The following is an 18828-nucleotide window of genomic DNA, read 5'->3' on the forward strand; positions in this document are numbered from 1 at the left end:
CTCAGCATGTCTGTCACCCAGCTGCTGCTGCTCAGCATCCTGGCTTTCTGCTGCAACATCTCTGTTCATGGTGAGTCCATCAATGTCATGTATCCAGCTGTAGAAACAATATGTGTATATTACAATAATGTATGTGAGATTATCAAAATACTATAATAAGACTTTATTTATATAGCATTATTATTATTATTTCATACAAGAATTGCAGCTTTATGTGCTTTACATACAATCAATAAAAACCATAATACAAGTGATAAAAGTACAAAAAATAAATTCCAAATAATAATATTTAAAAAATGTTTTAACTCAACAAAATACAAGCCGCAATCTATCTGCGGTCTCTATATATATGCTTGTCAGTTTTTTTAAAGTTGTTTTTTTTAAATATATATATATGTACACACATATATACACACACATATATACACACACATATATAAAGAATTCCTCTACTCACCTGCTCCACCTGTGCTAACCTCCACCTGTCCTCCTGCAGCCTTTCCTGAGGGGTTTGGCCCCACGCTGAAGTGCCGCTGTATCCGCACCACCTCCATCCCGGTGGGCCCTCGCCTCATCAGGACCATCAAGATCGAGACCCCAGGGGCCAGCTGTCGCCACACTGAGATCATGTGAGGCTCAACACACCAAAACGCTACTTACAAAAAAGATTGTTAACAATTCTGTGTTGGACTGCTGCTGTTTGATTGAAGTTACTCTCCAGGAGAGATTTTGGATGAAAGATTTCTTAAATCAGTCCTTAATTAAAATGAACCCCAAACAAACCTCTCCTAACCCTAACCTCTCCTCTCCTAACCCTATCCATCAGAATCACCAAGAAAGACAACTCCACTATCTGTGTCAATCCAGATGAGAAGTGGATTCAAAAGGTCATTAGCAAACTGCAAAGGTGAATAAAAATCCATCTTTCATTCCTTCAGCCTCTCTTTCTACCTCTCCCTCCCTCCCTCTCTCTATCTACCTCTTTTTCTCTCTCATAGACATGCAAAAGTCTGTGCTATTTATTTGGCCTGTAATCCGGATGGATGATGCCTCATGCTGGTCTTCTGTCCACAGAATGAAGAAGCAGAAGAGATCAGCAGAGGCCCATTCCCTCCCCCTCACTAACTAACACTGCTTGATCTGGCCAGAAAATAATCCTATATTTCATTGTTACACAATAGCATGAAATAAAGACAAATGTTGGTATTCAACACATGAAAATGAATAAAGACAACATGCAACATGATTTAAAATGACTCTTTATTGCCCAAGTGAGACGGAGGGGAAGTGAATGACAGTACCAGTAAAGAGTCTACGGTTTCTACTGATGTAAACATACAGTAACTGAAAGCCTGAAACAAACACTTGTTTTTCTGACACCAGTCAGCCAGCACCTCCAGTCAGGACCAGTCAACCAGCAGTGTTTGGTGTCGTTCTGCAAACAGCTGATGGCTCCCTAAGCCCTTCAGAGGCGCATCCCTTCAGCTCACTCAGCAGACCTTGTGTCATCAGACTGACAAAAGGTACCATAGAAATCTTTCATAAATCTTTTTATTGAAACTGCACCTTTTGAATGCTGGTTGCTGTGCTGGTCATTTCTAACCCCCCATTACATAACAGTTATGAAGGCCTCTTCTCACATACTGGTCCACATGCATGTTTTAATCATCAGACTGCCTGGGTAGTACGATGTGTCACACGTGTTTTCAGCACAATAAACCTGTTAATCAACTGTTCTAACCTCAAGACCCACATTTCACCTCAGTAAGTCACTACCGGGGTGGGGGGGTTGGGGTGCGGGTGGGGGGGTTGTGCTGGTGGTTGCGACTGCACAAATGTCCATCACTCATGATCACTCCAACATACATAATTAAGCAAATCACACGCAAAGTCATGTTCTCGAGTAACAGTTACAGGCCTGTTACATCTGTAGAGCTACGAAAACTCTTAAATGGCAGCTAATCACCTGCTGAATATCCTTCAGTATAGCTGCACACCTTAGACAGCACAAACCTGTGATCACAGCCAGTAACAGATGAGCCTTTGACAGGCAGGCAGACTGAAGCTGTGTGGACAGAACAGGACCCCAGTTAGGTGGTTCCAAAGAGCTGCACCTCTGTTCCTGCTGTTCTCTTTGTAAAAAAGAAGGATGGATGGATGGCATGAAGGATGGCATTCTTTTGAACTTCTTCGACTTGTCGGCAGTGCTGCTGTTTGAGAGAGTACAAACTAGGCACGTCCTAAAAATGTGAGGTGTGCTCTATATAAACAATGTGATCAATTTGTATCATAAATTAGTGTAGAGTTTCATGAACTGTCTGTAGTTTTTAATTGGCGGTATTTAAGTGTAGAATAGTACATTTGTGAGGTGGAAGGGTAAAAGGTAAGAGGGTGAAGTCCTTATTCCGAACTCACAAGCAGAAAAGTCAGCTGGAAAGAGGGACAAAAAGAATATTATTTAAGAATATTAATCAACACTTAAAACTTAAATCTTTCAAATGCTGAGAGAAAAAACTAGACAATTTCCTTTTAAATCTAGAACATTTATCTATTTTCAAAAGCTGGTAGTTTTGTACTGCCTTTCAATTAGACAAAAATGCCCAGAGTCATCGTCTTTCTCACTGTGTGTAAAAGTTGCAGGGGTGGGCTTTCACAAACAACAGGCAGAAGGGTGCAAACACCACAGACAGGTTTAAATTGGTGACAAACGTACCCGTGTTAGAGAAAGGTACATCCCAAACAGATGTTAACGCTGTCGCCCAGGACAAATACATAACTTGATGTACATCTGTCATTAGAAATCCCCAGTGGAACACAACAGAAAAGCCAACAGAGTGAAGTATGGGCCCTGAAATGCTCACAGCTGGTCAGAAGCCCGTTCGTACACATGTTGGTTAGCATCAAATAACGCAAAAGAAAGCGAAGCCTTTCCAATGCCAAGGCAAGTTATGTCAACAGCAGCTTAAAACTGGACGTACAGTGTTACAATAATTAACATTTATGCATATGAACCCCAAAATATATGGCTTTTTTCAAATACTTGACAAAAGAAACCGTAAGTTTGATCATGGCGGCTTCTTACCAGCCAGGCACTAACTGTTGACAGTACCATGTGACTGATGGGTGTGGACAGTACCATGTGACTGATGGGTGTGGACAGTACCATGTGACTGATGGGTACAACCATGTGGTCATGTATGTGTACATGAAACATACATGCATGCATACAGACAAGGACGCACATTGTCCATCCAGATGTTTATAACTCACTTCTACTTCCTACTACTAAAGCTTTTTTCAGACCGACAATTTCTCTTGCTATTTAGTTTGTTCAGGACCAAATTCTGTGTCAGTAAAAGGGCTGAGGTTATTCAGAATGCATAGAACCCTAAAACTGCATTTGACACAATTTAAATTAGTTGATTTTGTCTTCAGTTATACAGCACGTGTGTGCACATAAATACATTTATGATTGTTTTTTAAACCCATACGGATCTGGCCAACAACAAGTATGTGTTGTCCCAACATGGGAAACTATTTTCATATTTCATATATTAAGAAATTCACATCCATTTCACATGGCGAAGCTTATACGATTCATTTTTGGAAGGGTTAGGGTTTTGGATGACGCTTTAGGCAATTCGGTGTGTTTCGGGAATTTAGGGGTGAAAAATCTGAAGAAGAACAGCTGTCAGTCTGGAAGTATGCAGGTCAGCTCAGAGGGCTCTGACGACCGTCACCCTCTCCAGAACCTGCAGGCTTTAAGAACCGGTCTAGACTTCTCTTTTGTCTTGTGTCTTTCCCCCTTATTTTAACAATGGAGAAATAACCATTGTAGACCAAGTCTAAAGGACCCAGGTAGTTATGATTGTCATAACTTCCTACTACAGCAGTCAGGATCCTGCTGAGAATCCCAGGTTCTGAAAAGCTACAACATCTAAAAATACGTTTCATATTTAGATTTCCCTCTTGTTGCTAAGCGTAGTGTCGAAAGCGGACAATTATAGGAGCAGCAAAAACGAATCCCTGATATAATGTGTTGTATGTTTAGACAGAATCAACATTCAGGGGGTCATGTTTGATGTGCTATAAATCTAACATGTTGGAAGAACTGCCATGAAGCAACTACCAATCTGACTTCAAGTTCATCTCTCAGGAGACAAGGAGCTGAGACAAGGAGCTGAGACAAGGAACTGAGACAAGGAGCTGAGACGAGGAGCTGAGACGAGGAGCTGAGACGAGCTGAGACGAGGAGCTGAGACAAGGAGCTGAGACGAGGAGCTGAGACGAGGAGCTGAGACAAGGAGCTGCGACAAGGAGCTGAGACGAGGAGCTGAGACAAGGAGCTGAGACGAGGAGCTGAGACGAGGAGCTGAGACAAGGAGCTGAGACAAGGAGCTGAGGTCTCCCTCCGCTGTAAAGACCTGCCCACTCACCTACCATGACTACAACCAGAGCCTAAGATCTCATGGGAAAAACCAAACACTGGGGTTCCTGATGTAAAACAGCGGCACCACAACCCTAAGAATGAGCCAACCCCCACACACACATTTGGTGTGAAGCCTTTTATGTGGCAAAAGCAGAGAGGCTGGGGAGATCATTCACTCAGGTGCAAGAAGGTTAAAAAAGGAGCATCGCCAGGCGAATACTTCACTCCTTTGAGAAACGGCGAGAGAGAGAGGATTGAGTCTGAGTTTGACAGTTATGTAGTGAAGCTACACAGGTGAAGCTACACAGGGTCCTCTGGGCTTCACTGGAGCGGGTGGACGATGTGTGAGGAGGGCCAGTCGAGGGGGGCGCTACCTGTGGGCGGCCAGGTGCAGCCCGTTGAGAGGGGGTGGGGGCGGGTGCAGCTCCAGCTGGGCCAAGAGGGAGAAGTGGTCCGAGGGGATGTGAGGGTGGGGACAGCCTGTGATGTGGTTGTCCTTCAGCCACTGGGTCTCCAGAGGCCCCAGCAGCCCCAACACACTCATGTGTGTCCTGGAGAAGAAGATGTAGTCGATCACACCCTGAGGGAGGAGAGAGAAGAGAGAGAGCATGTTCAATAAAGTCTACAGTCATTCCAAATAACAAAACTTCACTATAAGATGCCCTTGTAGGGTTAGACAGTGTGTGCCTCACCTTGAAGTCGTAGGTGTAGTTGGTGTAGGGCATGGGGCTGCCCTCGTAGGCGCTCCTCAGCTGGAAGCTGTGTGTGATGCTGCCGTCAGAGCCGCTCCGGCCGTTGCAGCTGAAGTTGTTGAGACACTCGCTGTAGCGCAGGTCCTTGAAGTCCTTGTGGTTTTCTGCCACGCCTCCCCGGCTCAGGTACTCCACCACACCTTCACACAAAACACTCTGTTCACGTTACGTACAGGACCATGTTTACGTCACTGACAGATAAGGAATACTTTTCTTTGTTATAGAAATTATTTTAATTAGAAATGTAAATGATCTTTTAAATTAATTCTTTTAATTATGAAACAGTCAAATTGACCTACCAGAGTAAAGAGGGCTGTGTTGACCTACCAGAGTCACACTGAGGCTGTGTTGACCTACCAGAGTCACACTGAGGCTGTGTTGACCTACCAGAGTCACACTGATGCTGTGTTGACCTACCAGAGTCACACTGATGCTGTGTTGACCTACCAGAGTCACACTGATGCTGTGTTGACCTACCAGAGTCACACTGAGGCTGTGTTGACCTACCAGAGTCGGGGAGAGAGTTGAGGTCGGCACACAGGATGATGGGGATGGAGATGGAGTCGTGTGTGTCCTGGCAGCCTGAGGCCCTCTGGGCGATGCTCTTCAGCTCAGACAGGAACATCATGGTCTGGACCAGCTTCACGTCTGAGTACTCCGGGTCCCAGTGCATGTGGGCATTAGCCACCAGGAGGAGCTGCTTCTCCTGCAGAGGCTTGAGCCCTGTGAGGGACAGGCCCAACACCACGCCCCATTCTAATAATAACACGACTCAAGTTCACACACTTATCTGAATTTAAATTAATGCTATGTAATTTTTGTTGTTGTAATTCACTCCCTGAACTATCTGGATAAAAATGATACAGAACCTACAATGGTTAACACCGCAGAGCAGCAACTGCCCTCTGCTGGTACATCTAGGTACTGCACCTCAATGACACAACGACATGTTTATTGATCTAAATCTCTCTATGCCACAAAACAAAAACCATGTCTTACCTCCAGAGAACATGTCTTTGTTGACCTCCAGCAGGACGGCGACCCCTATGTTGTCCTTTGTCATCACCCTGTTCAGCATGACCTCCGACCCCTCCGAGTTTGCCATAGCAACCTGGTTGAACTCTACCGTGTGTTTCTGCACCAGAGTGAACCTGAACACAACCACACACAGATGACTCCCAACTCCACGTCTGGGATCTTTAAGAAAGTTCCAATCTAGGGTGTGGTGCTGCATGCAACTTATGAGGCATTAGTACCAAGTCATCAAATGTTGTCATACTCATGACAATGTCAGACCTCATATTTCTTGCCCTCTTATGGATGTATCATCACACGTGCATCAGCAAACAGAAGTGGCAGATACAGAAAAGCAGTTCTCACTTTTCCGTCTTGAAGAACACGGCACAGCCGTCGACGTGCTTCCTCTCCTGCTCTGACACCAGCTTGGCTCGGGACTTGGGACAGAAGTAGCCGTCGTAGCCACGCTCCTTCAGCGTAGCCAGGAAGAGGGTGTAGTACTGCTCCGTCTCCACCTCCTGGGGAAACGCGCGCACACACGGTTCAGGGAAAGGTTCCACACGTAAAATGTGTGAGAATGTGTTTGTGTACCGAACAAACACGAAACTGTCTAATGATTGAAGATCTGTCTGACCACCTTTAATGCTACAAATAACGTAGTGCTATCCTGACACAGCTTTGAGTTTGATGCTGCTTGATAAGCAAGAGCATGCTAGGGTCATGATCCATGAACTGGCTTCCTGTGCAGTCCTTCCTGTGCAGTCCTTCCTGTGCTGTCCTTCCTAAGTGGTTGTTTCAGTAACATCCGCAGCGTGCTGTACGCTTGTTCGTCCTGAACAGAGACAGACTGTTTCCTGATCAGGAAGATGAATGACTAGTTCTGCTGATTCTGACTGACATAAGCACACAGCCCCACCTGCAGGCTGATGATGTCGGCGTCGCAGGTATTAATGTCCTCCATGATGCCCTTCTTCCTGTACTCCCAACTCAGTGCCCAGGAGGGGCAGTACCCATACAGCTGCCGCGTGGCGTACTTGTCGCAGAGCACGTTGTAGCACATGACCGTGAGCACGGCTGGGAGAGGAGGGGAGAGAGAGGAGAGGGGAGGACAGGGCTAGGAAGCTGACATACTTAGTCAAGTGTGAGTTATGATGACCAATGGAACAACATTCTACCTAAACACAGTATCAGTGTCAGGTGGCTGAGCTGTTAGGGAAGAGGGCTAGTAATCAGAAGGTTGCCAGTTCGATTCCCGGCCGTGCAAAATGACGTTGTGTCCTTGGGCAAGGCACTTCACCCTACTTGCCTCGGGGGCTATGTCCCTGTACTTACTGTAAGTCGCTCTGGATAAGAGCGTCTGCTAAATGACTAAATGTAAATGTAGCTTTGATATTGAATAGATACTATTTAGAGAAGTACCTGTGGGGATCATTTGGTCTCGCTCTTTCAAGGTGATCCACGGTCTTTGGGGAAGCTGTTCTGGGTGCACTGCACACAACAGGAGACAAAACCCACCAAGACAGTTCATCTGAGCTTCTGGTTTACAGTAAACGGTTGGTTGAATGTGTACGAGATGTGGCCATGGTTCTCTGGTAGAATCTGGCAGCATCCTTTACCTGCTAGATTGTCGAGCATGTAGTTCAAAAGCTTTCTGGTTCCATCTGCTTCCTGGTAGAGGTTGAGGATGTCTTGGGATAAAGGGTTACCTGGGACAGCATCAGTCAGGTGAGGCCAACCACACAGAGAGTAAACCAAATGTTACAAGATGGTACATCCAGGTCCAGCCCACACAGTAAAGCCACATAAGAAAACACATACCTTTCAGACCCAGGGTTTGTAACTGGAACAGCCGCCCAAGTTCGTAAGGCAGAACTCTTAAAAGATTGTTGTTCAAAAGCAATTCCCTAGAAAGATGTGAAGGAAAGCATGAGAGCCCTGTCCAAGAAGGATTACATTTAAGAATCTAAAGAAAACATCCCAACATTTCAACTGCAAAATAGGATTCAGGAAACAAATAATGCCAGCTTACAAAGCAGTGTTTACTATTATATTTCAGAATTGTTAGGTTACACCACTTGACTGGTAGTAGAACTACCCAATATCTGCCTATAACATCCACATTGTTGTGCTGTGCAGGTGAGGTGGTCTACCTGAGAGACACCATGTTGCCCAGCTCTGCGGGTAGGCTGCGGAGCTTGTTGGAGGACAGGTTCAGGTACAGCAGGCGGGGAAGCTTGGCGATGTCTGCTGGAATACGACTGAGGTTGTTGTCATTGATGTGCAGTGCCGTCAGGTGGGTGAGTGTCCACAGAGAGCTGCTCAGGATCCTAACCCGCCCTGCACCAGTAAACAGGTAAACAGGTGCACCATGGAGACGCAGTTATAAACAACGTAACCTGCCCTGCACAATGTAGCAGCAGTTATAAACAAATATGATCACTACTGGCATTATTAAAGCACCAAAATAAATCACACTTGGTCAGGTGAGGTAACTGACCAGCTAGGTGAGGTAACTGACCAGCTAGGTGAGGTAACTGAGGTCACTGACCAGCTAGGTGAGGTAACTGACCAGCTAGGTGAGGTAACTGAGGTCACTGACCAGCTAGGTGAGGTACTTGACCAGCTAGGTTAGGTAACTGACCAGATATCTCCAACTCGGCCCAGTGGGACTTCTTCCCATTGGCTGCGTCCTCGGCTGACATGATGGTATATAGTCGTCGAGGATCTGGAGGATCATATTTTTCCTTTGGCATATCTGTTAATCTGGACACAACGGCACAACACAACTGCATCAAGGGAAACTCATCCCGGTATAACAATTAATCATGAAAAACAAAGCTGTTTCACTGAGCTGACTGCATAAACTCATGGTACCTTAAACAAGTTATTATGAGAGGCATTATCTCATAGATCCAGCTTCATAACGACTGTAGAAGTCTAATTTATCTTTGTAGAGAAATATATATATCATCTGAAGTATCCCGGTTTAAGTAAATAAAAACCAACTGTCGTTTTCCAAGCGTTACAACGTTGCAAGAGGGAAGAATACATGTGTAGCAGCGCACTTACGTAACCTGTTTATCTTGGCGCACTGAAGGCGGTCACAAGTAGCGGTAGCTGCAACTAAGTAGCTATGTCAATAGTCCCTAGTTTAATTCTGGTCAGTCGATGTCCCTCCTCTCATATAACGTTCCTGTTACATGTTTCATCACATGCATACACATTTGTTATATTTATTAAGAGTTTAAAACGACAAAAATGGTTGTCATTTGCAGCGGCCTTTTAAAGTTGGTAGCACGCATGACAACTGATTTACTTTGAAGTTCACAGAACACATGAGCACTGCCAAATGAGTGACTGTCATCTGCTGTAGGCCGCCTTTAAAGACAAGTTATTTGTCAGCTGGTAAACCACAAAATGAATCAGCAGAAATGCTTTGCTGAAACTGGATTTTAACAATGCATAATATTCACAGTTGTATCACTAAAATAAAAGGACTGTCATGTTGGTTAACAAAGCAAATATTCCCGCGAGCTAAGGCACGGGCCTTGAGTCCTTAACCAGCCGGCTGCAGCTCTCCCTCCTCGGGGTGAGTTAGCTAGCAGTCGGACCTTGCAAAGAGGTAAGGTAAGCATACTTGAAGGAAAAAAACAAAGACAGCCTTCAAAAACAAACTGTCATTGCAGCCAAAGCACAACAAATTACCTTACATGCATGCGGGGGGTGGCAGGGTAGAGTTGGTGGTGGTATGGAGAAAGACATGCAGGCAGCGCGCTCGGACGTCCAAGTCCTACACACTCCGTCAAGACTGAAGGAAGAACAACAAACAGGGCTTCCGCTCGTGCCTGCGAACACTGTTGGAGAGTAATCCATCACATTGATTGGAAAATGTCAGGTTTTGAAATGTTGAAAAAATATATATTTTAAAAAGTTTCGAATAACAGGTTTAGATTTTTTTTTTTTTTTTTTCATGAGCCTATTGGACGTTCGTTATTATGGATTGATAGGTTTTTACACCACTCTGTAGTGCTTTTTTCTTTATCCAGATATGGGGACAGTAGTTAAAGTAATGTTTTGTCTTTAAGTTTCTGAATGATTAATTACTTGTAGCCTACAATAGCACATTATGTTTAATGAATAGCTTTTTGGTTAGAACCATGCAATCTACTAAATGCATACATGTATGTTCCCATCAAAACGTTTACAACTTAAACTTACAAACCCCGTAAAGTGTTCGCAAATGCCTTGACTTGTGTTTCAATGTAAAACATTGCTCCAAACTTGTTCACATATGGCTTCACCTATTGATTTTTGTACCACTTATCAGTAATATCGCTTATCACCAATAATCTGAGCGGAACCTTCCTTGGTATTGATGATACTGGTCGGCACTTAATATACCATGCGTTGTTTCTTCACGGACTACACCAGTGTGAAAGCCAACATGGCAACGTGTACGAGAAGCCTTTTAAAAGGTCAGTCGGCATATACAATTTTATACTCAAGTTGAATGCTGTTATTTCGCTCATTGTTTTAAATCCGGCAATGTATTATTTAATGTCTATAGATCTAGCACTATCACTGTTGTCACTATCCTCGTATTTGTTCTCTAAGTTACAAAGCATCTAAAGTAGGCTACTCAAGCTAAGTAGCTAGCGGACCAGCTAGCTTTCGCTGCCCACTGGGCAGCTAGAACCAGATATTTTGTGCAAGCTACCTCAAGATTTGTCCACTCTCGGCTTCAGCGTTTTGGCTAGAAAGATGCTGTAATGCTGTCATCTATTTACGTTATGTAAGCTTTGTTAGTAGTACAATCGAATTGTCTTGGTTAATCACTAACATTACGTTAACGTAGTGCTATCTAGCTTTTGTCTGAAGCACTTGAACAGCGGTTACTTTTGTTTTCGGTCTTTTGTTTTTCAGTTGTAGTAGGATGCCAAAGACAGATCCTAACTGCAGGTTGTCCAACATACACCAACAACACACACGCCTCTCTAACTGCACCCAGGCAACTCACAGTAAGGACCTTTGCTGCCGTGAAGTAAGTTAAACTTATTCTCAACGGATTTTAATACATAGCCTACCACTTTAAATATATATATCTAAACTTCTGTTAATAGTTTACCCACTCTATAAGCAATGACCAACGCATCCTGTTTTCCTACCGGCAGGCCAAAAAGACAAGACAAGAAGAAAGATGAGAAGAAAGTAAAAGAGGAGAAGAAGGAGAAGAAAGTGATTGATAACACGGGCCGCCACAAGCCGTTTGGTCTGACGGCATGGGCTCCTGTTGATGACGTGTACTTGTCGCGGTACTACCCTCGGCCTGCCCACGGGGCTGCCGAGGCTGTCGACCTGCTGAAGAGCTTTCAGCATCTGGACCTCACCCCCCCACACCAGGCTGTTTATATAGAGCTGAAGCTGGACATGAAACTAGAGAAAAAGGTGAACTGACGTCCACTTGGGAGGCTAGTTACCTGCAGTCTGAGCATGGGATACCTGGGAGGCTAGTTACCTGCAGTCTGAGCATGGGATACCTGGGAGGCTAGTTACCTGCAGTCTGAGCATGGGATACCTGGGAGGCTAGTTACCTGCAGTCTGAGCATGGGATACCTGGGAGGCTAGTTACCTGCAGTCTGAGCATGGGATACCTGGGAGGCTAGTTACCTGCAGTCTGAGCATGGGATACCTGGGAGGCTAGTTACCTGCAGTCTGAGCATGGGATACCTGGGAGGCTAGTTACCTGCAGTCTGAGCATGGGATACGGTGTTGGTAACATCTATTCCCATCCTCTCCTGTAAGTCCCTTTGGAAAAAAGTGTCAGCTAAATTATTATTTTGTGTAATATTTAGGTTTGGCCATTTTTTGTCATGAAGTGTTGTGATGTTGGCATCATTGCTGTTCTGAAAAGATGAATTGTCATATTATTCAACCTCTGTTCCAATAATCTTTCTGTTTCAGAAAAAGGTAGATACCTTTGTCAGCACTGTTCACTTACCACACCCATTTAAGACCGAAGTAAACAAAGTAGGAGTGTTCACAGAGGTAAGATATTTCACTACAAAATCTATACATTTCTTCTAATTAAATTTCTTCCAATTGTTTGTGTAGAGTGCTGTGTTCATAGCCATATTTTGTAGCAATAGACAATATGTTACCTTGTGAACATTTTATTTGGATTATAATTATTTGAAATCTGTTGTTTTATTAGGTTTTGCACAGGTTTTTTACATGACACAGTCACACATTTGCACCCTTACTGTGTAAACTTCATTTTGATTAATTGTGACCTGTGATGGTTCAGCAATCTTATATAAAAGCAATTAGACTGAAGATGCATCGTTCCTAGGTCAGCTAACTTTTCCCATCACAGGTTTTTATTGTGTTTTGGCATGGAGACATCCTGAAGAGAATCTTAATGTGGACTGTTGGGCTGCATACCTCATGAGACCGTTAATTACGTTTTATGGGATTTCTGCAAGAGCTGCGTACTCGGATGTTTATCTGTTAGCCACAGCGCTCATCTCAGCGCCGCTTCCCAGAACATGAGTGATGTGGGTTCCCTCTGCAGAACATGAGTGATGTGGGTTCCCTCTGCAGAACATGAGTGATGTGTTGGGTTCCCTCTGCAGAACATGAGTGATGTGGGTTCCCTCTGCAGAACATGAGTGATGCATTGGGTTCCCTCTGCAGAACATGAGTGATGTGTTGGGTTCCCTCTGCAGAACATGAGTGATGTGTGGGGTTCCCTCTGCAGAACATGAGTGATGTGTTGGGTTCCCTTTGCAGGATCCAGATCAGGCCAGCCTGGCCCTGGAGAACGGGGCTGCCTTCGCGGGGGGAGCAGACCTGGTGCAGAAGGTGACATCTGGATTCTCCTCTTTCTCTCCTACTGTTTTTTTTTTTTTTTTTTGGCCCATCAGATTAGTTTACAAGTGTTTTCCTTCCTCTTCATTTAAGATCTTAGATGATGAGGTGGATGCTGACTTCTACGTGGCTGTGCCAGACATGCTCCCCAAACTAGTTCTTCTGAAGAACAAACTGAGAAAAAAGTTTCCCAAGAGCAGGAGAGGTAAGCATGCAGGTTGTGGGTGCATCTCACCAGTCTAGTGGATCTTTCTCTCTGTCCCTGGACCTGCAGTATTAAACCCCGCCTTATGGGAGCAAGGCCTTGTTTCACCATGTTCTCTCTGAACCGGTTTAGGGTCTGTGGGCATAAACATTCCCAAGATGCTGGAGCTGTTCAAGACGGGTCATGAGTACATGGTGGAGAAGGAGTGCTACGTCAGCACACAAGTGGGCTTGGTGAGTTCTCTGGCTGATGGGGGTGGTGCCAGGCTTGAAGGGTGGGGCTGGGGGTGGGGGGGCTGGGAGGTGGGAGGTGGGGCTAGGCCTGTAGGGTGGGGCTGGGCGATGGGGCTACACCTGGAGGGTGGGGCTAGGGAGTGGGGAATATTACAGCCATAGTTATAAAAATACACAATCTTTGTAGTCTCGCAATTTTCACTGGATTCATGGAGTAGTTTGAGGTTGTGTGAATAATTCCTATTAAAAAAAAAAATATTTATGCATGACAGATGTTTGTGTTTCTCCGTTGCAGCTGGACATGCCCAAGGAACACGTACTCGCTAACATCCAGACGGTCCTTGTGGATGTGTGTACCCACCGGCCAGCCAGCTACGGTACGCCCCCTCTCTTCCTCACCTACAACATGATTGTATGGCTGTTTCAGAAGACCTCAATTACCCAGCAGTTAGCGCCCCTCTTCTCGTATTCTCATAGCTCTGTCTCCTCTACTGTCATACAGCTCTGTGTCCTCTACTCTCATATTCTTACAGCTTTCTATGGTTTTGTGCATGTGCATTCCATGTAGGGTGAAACCTTACTGCAGCGACCTGGGTTCAAATCTGGCCTGGGCCCTTTGCTGTTTGTCTTCTCTTGAAATTCCTTACATTTCCTGTCATGCTTCACTTAAAACTGTCCAAAAAATCTTGAAAAATGCCCCCAAAAGTGAGGGGCTTGATCTGTGTCATCGACCAAAACGTTTAGTTAAACAGCATTGCATCCCAGAGGACTAGACAGCTTGTTGTATCTGAACATGTTTCATCCAGGAAGCCTGTGTGTTGCCTCCACAGGGCCGTTCATAGAGAGAGCCATCATCTCAAGCCAAACAAGTGAGGCTCTGCACTTCAGCAGTGAAGAACTCCTTCCCAAAGAGCTCCAGAAAGAGTGAAAGTATTGGTCATAAGACTGATGTACGTGTGCATAGTTACTGTATTAAATATTTAAAATATAAATGTATTATGGATTTGTCATTGGTTGAATGAGATTGCTTGAATCAAACTGTAAACTAGTGTCATTGTCCCATTTAGTGCATTCAATCCATACATACATTCCCAAATATAATGGAATATTTATGTTACTATTTAAAGATGACCTTTTCATTCCAATCGGTACTGCAAAGTCTGTGTTCACATTTAAACACTGGATGGCAGTGTTCACACAGCACAACAAATCTCATATCTTCCTGGGAATGGAACATCAAATGCACATTATAATTTATTTATTTTCGCCTTCATGGGTAAGATCTGTAATGTGAACAGATTTAATTTATAAATAAGAAATAAATCCGGGAGAGGATGTCAAAAGGTGATTGGTGGTGCAGTTGGGTCGTGACCCGCGAGCCACTTGCACGAGGCAGTGACCACAACAACGATGACTTCCATGATAGCTTTGGTCTTCAACCTACTGTAGGCTTCAGGTTGTAACTGATATTATAGGTCTGTTGTGCTTTTTCTTATTTTAAGAGGCGGTAGATGAGGAGCCCATTGGGCCTACAGCAGTGGGTGTGTTGGTGCTGTTCAGGGGCGGATCTAGAGATGTTCATTCGGGGGGCAAGGCGGCGGCAGAAGGAAGTGGTTAGGTGGCCTCCTGGAGGTGAATCAAAACCCAAAGTAGGGGGATACAGTACTTCCAATGGTAAATGATTAGGCTATAAAATTGTAGTTTAAATTAAACACTAATATTAATATTATGTATTGAAATGTTCTGTAATGTACAAACAAAATTTTACCACGGGAAGATTGGGGTGGCAGCTGTCACCCCTTGCCACCCCTTAGATCCGCCACTGGTGCTGTTTGGGCGTTAATAGCGCAGCTGAAAGCGCTTCTCTCTGATGGATTTTTGGCCGGAGACAAAAGCGCCGTCCGGGATCAGGTTGCTCCCACGTGACCTGAAGAATCTCCGTCTCGGTCTCTTGTTAAGCGCGCTCTTTCAGGGACATGCTTGAAAGCCATTTAATAACATCCTCCTTCCAGAATACATCCTAAGCATCATGATAATAAAAGATAGTTCCGATTTACTGCGTCGAATATCCTTCTGTCTTGTTCCTGCAAATATGTCAAGATGGCTCTATGTTAGGCAAAGTTAAGGACTAAAACTGTCTAGCCCTTTAAATTAAGCATTCGTACACTATGCTATAACCTACGAACCTAATGAAGAATGAAAAGATGTAAGGATATTGGTTATTTTTGACACAAACTGAGTAATCACGAACACGACTTTTGTATAAATCCGGAGAAGGCACACCGTAGGCTACTATTGGATTTACTCTGCACAAGTGTGCGGGGGGACGTCCTACGGTGTTGGAGTGGGCTTGGAAGTAGCTTGCAATGCTTGTCACTTCAAACGTCTCTCTATTGCGCGAAGATACTGTGGCTTGTGAATGGTAGTTAAACTCTGATTATACGGCTTCCAAAGTGATATTAGTCGTCATGCTTTACAGCTTTTAAATGTATGGACGGCGACACCTGCATTGTTTCTTGGAAGTTTCGCCAACCGCAAACAGTTGGGCTGCATTCCGTCAAACCGCAACGCTGTGATCGGACCGCTCTCTACCTGCTCCTGCGCGTTACTTGCTGAAGTAATCTCTCTCCCGTCCTCAATTTGCCGTTTTTTCTGGTTTGACTGAATCGTAAGGAAATTCATGATGGTTTTTAAGAATTGCTCTGATTTAAATTAAGATCAAACTGCATTTCCTCCTTTGGATTGAATGCTATATGCAGTGAAAATGAGTTTACGGTGGATCTTGTTAGCCGCTTTGGCTGGAATCATTACCATAACTCCGGGAACACAAGGTTTGTACTCAACCTGCTCCAGTGAATCAAGTAGACTGTTGTTTATGTATTAAATCACGATTGGCCAATTTAGATGACAAATCTAAAGATAGGCATCCGATGATTGTCTAATCGTGGAAACTCACAGAGACAGTTCGCCTACAGCAATCCCAGATTTGACTCACTTATAAATGTATATCCACGATATTACACGAAGTAATCTCCTTTTTTGTTACAGTTTGTCTAGGAATAGACTTGTCCAATTTCATATTGAGAGATTATTTCCAGACAGATTATAATCCTCAAGTGAATCTGTAATCTCGTTTGAAATGAGACAATCATGCTCTGTCTGAGATCACATTTTGACAAATAGCTATAACACCCACGTAAACCGTGTCCATTCAAATTTTAAATCAGCTTCTCTATTCTCAAATATTTCTTCATACACTGTCAAGGCAACATCACTTTGTTTTGTAATGCATGGTCTCAGAAATGGAGTTGCCTAATGATCTTTGTATGTGATTTATGACAGCACCTATTGTGTGTGAACTGTATATTTCATGTCTTTTGTTTTCTCAAGAGTTGAAATCATGTACTTTTTACATAATATGTCGTAACATGTACACATACTCCTTTAGCAGACACTAAATGCAAGTCCCCAATTCACTCAAGATAAAAGATTCATCCTAGCTCTGCTACTATCCCCTAACCATAACAGAACATCACTGAAACATTATGGAGATAATCATTACTGTCAAAAGAGATGATTCACTTATGGTAATGAATACACTCTTAAGAAGTGAGCATGACTTGGGTAACAATTTTGGGAAAATTCAACCGTTTACACAAATTAAATTATGCAGAGTGGTGCCCCCTTGCCCCTATAATTGTTACCTTGTAGTTCTAGTTGGGCTTTTGTGTTAAATCCCTTAAACTCCCAGGATTATACTTTCCCAGCTGGCGATCAGGTTTCTCTGTCCCGTGTGTCAGACTGAAGGCCAGACTCACTGAAGCATGAGCTTGTCAACCTTAGTTTGTTTTCTCAACGTTTACCCTCTTAATTGAGCATGGATAATCATTGACCCTCCATTGCATGTAGCAAGTTTTTTCATAGAAGTCAGTTTGAGTCAAGAAACCTATTAAATGGTTTGTCTTGGCCTGTGTTGATATCTTGTTGTTAAAAGATAGTTAATGTAGTTTGGTAACTCAGTAGCTACTCTGTCCCATACTGTGACCCCCCAATTCTTTTGATCAGATGCTTTTATAATTTATAAATCTCTTCCATGTACATATTTAAATCTTTTTTAATGAGTAGAGCTTCAGCACTTAAAAGGCTTTAGTTGAAGCAGTGTTTAGAAGACCCTTGCAAATGGTTGGTTGCTCCTGATTTGTGCTCTTCTTCTGACGTGTGTCCTGCTTCCCTCTGCAGGAGCTTGTGTCCACCAGGGATCCCAGTACCAGGTAGGCTCTCTCTCTAACCCTAACCCAGTACCAGGTAGGCTCTCTCTCTAACCCTAACCCAGTACCAGGTAGGCTCTCTCTCTCTAACCATAACCCAGTACCAGGTAGGCTCTCTCTCTCTAACCATAACCCAGTACCAGGTAGGCTCTCTCTCTAACCCTAACCCAGTACCAGGTAGGCTCTCTCTCTAACCCTAACCCAGTACCAGGTAGGCTCTCTCTCTCTAACCCTAACCCAGTACCAGGTAGGCTCTCTCTCTCTAACCCTAACCCAGTACCAGGTAGGCTCTCTCTCTAACCCTAACCCAGTACCAGGTAGGCTCTCTCTCTAACCATAACCCAGTACCAGGTAGGCTCTCTCTCTAACCATAACCCAGTACCAGGTAGGCTCTCTCTCTCTAACCCTAACCCAGTACCAGGTAGGCTCTCACTCTAACCCTAACCCAGTACCAGGTAGGCTCTCTCTCTCTAACCCTAACCCAATACCAGGTAGGCTCTCTCTCTCTAACCCTAACCCAGTACCAGGTAGGCTCTCTCTCTAACCATAACCCAATACCAGGTAGGCTCTCTCTCTCTAACCCTAACCCAGTACCAGGTAGGCTCTCTCTCTAACCATAACCCAGTACCAGGTAGGCTCTCTCTCTCTAACACCACAAATGTAAAATACTTGATTGCATGAATTTCCACCAGATCCGTCCTCCTCAGTCATGATGTAAGTCCAGAGGCCAACGGATGTTTGCTTCTGCATAATTCAGGGAGGGACATTATGAAGGTAGTGTTTCTGACAGAGCGATGCTGCGAGGGGCTGCACTGGGCCTCTGTTGTATCAGTTGGCCAGATTTACATCCACTCTCAGTAAATGTGTCCTATCAATAATTAATTCTCGCTCTTGACTGTGTGAATGAAAACACTGCAGGGACGCCTATATGAAGGTTGTGTCGTGAGAGCCTGGAGAGATGACTGTGGCTCATTATAGTTCAATTTATGTTTTTATCTGTAGGTGTCCATATTGGTTTCTTTAGTTTAGTCTTCAACATTAAAAGATTCATATTTAG

The 18828-nt window shown here is 44.2% G+C and overlaps 4 protein-coding genes across 5 annotated transcripts in view; 3 read left to right on the forward strand and 1 right to left on the reverse strand.

Moving 5' to 3' along the window:
• Positions 1 to 1161, forward strand: LOC136933019 (interleukin-8). The gene is made up of 4 exons (XM_067228369.1): positions 1 to 70; positions 497 to 629; positions 827 to 907; positions 1075 to 1161. The coding sequence occupies exons 1-4, from the start codon at positions 7 to 9 to the stop codon at positions 1127 to 1129; spliced, it is 333 nt and encodes a 110-aa protein (XP_067084470.1). The 5' UTR covers positions 1 to 6; the 3' UTR covers positions 1130 to 1161.
• An 82-nt stretch (positions 1162 to 1243) lies between these two features.
• cnot6l (CCR4-NOT transcription complex, subunit 6-like) lies at positions 1244 to 10007 on the reverse strand. Of its 2 annotated transcripts, none has more exons than XM_067227963.1 (13): positions 9909 to 10007; positions 8840 to 8961; positions 8349 to 8535; positions 8017 to 8102; positions 7815 to 7904; positions 7618 to 7686; positions 7115 to 7272; positions 6562 to 6716; positions 6181 to 6332; positions 5689 to 5904; positions 5122 to 5321; positions 4804 to 5009; positions 1244 to 2430 (listed from the first exon to the last, which is right to left on the reverse strand). In XM_067227963.1, the coding sequence occupies exons 2-13, from the start codon at positions 8949 to 8951 to the stop codon at positions 2427 to 2429; spliced, it is 1635 nt and encodes a 544-aa protein (XP_067084064.1). In that variant the 5' UTR covers positions 8952 to 8961; positions 9909 to 10007; the 3' UTR covers positions 1244 to 2426. The 2 variants fall into 2 exon arrangements, with proteins under 2 accessions (XP_067084064.1, XP_067084062.1); XM_067227961.1 differs by having other exon boundaries at positions 9904 to 9993.
• A 576-nt stretch (positions 10008 to 10583) lies between these two features.
• mrpl1 (mitochondrial ribosomal protein L1) lies at positions 10584 to 14495 on the forward strand. The gene is made up of 9 exons (XM_067228168.1): positions 10584 to 10673; positions 11122 to 11239; positions 11370 to 11643; positions 12160 to 12243; positions 12988 to 13059; positions 13159 to 13270; positions 13403 to 13503; positions 13799 to 13880; positions 14334 to 14495. Exons 1-9 carry the CDS (start codon positions 10601 to 10603, stop codon positions 14429 to 14431), a joined length of 1014 nt encoding a protein of 337 aa, XP_067084269.1. The 5' UTR covers positions 10584 to 10600; the 3' UTR covers positions 14432 to 14495.
• Positions 14496 to 16267: 1772 nt separating this feature from the next.
• fras1 (Fraser extracellular matrix complex subunit 1) overlaps positions 16268 to 18828 on the forward strand; it is a 71920-nt gene continuing 69359 nt past the window's right edge. Inside the window, exons 1-2 of the mRNA XM_067228524.1 lie at positions 16268 to 16334; positions 17743 to 17774. Coding sequence (XP_067084625.1) covers positions 16268 to 16334; positions 17743 to 17774 — 99 coding nt within the window. The remainder of the gene's footprint in view (positions 16335 to 17742; positions 17775 to 18828) is intronic.

The sequence above is a fragment of the Osmerus mordax genome, chromosome 24 (assembly GCF_038355195.1).
Source record: "Osmerus mordax isolate fOsmMor3 chromosome 24, fOsmMor3.pri, whole genome shotgun sequence".
Lineage (NCBI taxonomy): Eukaryota > Metazoa > Chordata > Actinopteri > Osmeriformes > Osmeridae > Osmerus > Osmerus mordax.

Excerpts from the sequence above, each read along its gene's own strand:
- LOC136933019 (XM_067228369.1), top strand. The coding sequence starts at position 7 with ATGTCTGTCACCCAGCTGCTGCTGCTCAGCATCCTGGCTTTCTGCTGC. Across the intron at positions 71-496 it reads CTGCAACATCTCTGTTCATG|CCTTTCCTGAGGGGTTTGGC; the intron begins GTGAGTCCATCA and ends GTCCTCCTGCAG. Across the intron at positions 908-1,074 it reads GTCATTAGCAAACTGCAAAG|AATGAAGAAGCAGAAGAGAT; the intron begins GTGAATAAAAAT and ends TTCTGTCCACAG.
- cnot6l (XM_067227961.1), bottom strand. Across the intron at positions 8,103-8,348 it reads GGCAACATGGTGTCTCTCAG|GGAATTGCTTTTGAACAACA; the intron begins GTAGACCACCTC and ends ACATCTTTCTAG. Across the intron at positions 5,010-5,121 it reads ACTACACCTACGACTTCAAG|GGTGTGATCGACTACATCTT; the intron begins GTGAGGCACACA and ends CTCCTCCCTCAG.
- mrpl1 (XM_067228168.1), top strand. The coding sequence starts at position 10,601 with ATGCGTTGTTTCTTCACGGACTACACCAGTGTGAAAGCCAACATGGCA. Across the intron at positions 11,240-11,369 it reads AGGACCTTTGCTGCCGTGAA|GCCAAAAAGACAAGACAAGA; the intron begins GTAAGTTAAACT and ends TCCTACCGGCAG. Across the intron at positions 13,504-13,798 it reads TCAGCACACAAGTGGGCTTG|CTGGACATGCCCAAGGAACA; the intron begins GTGAGTTCTCTG and ends TCTCCGTTGCAG.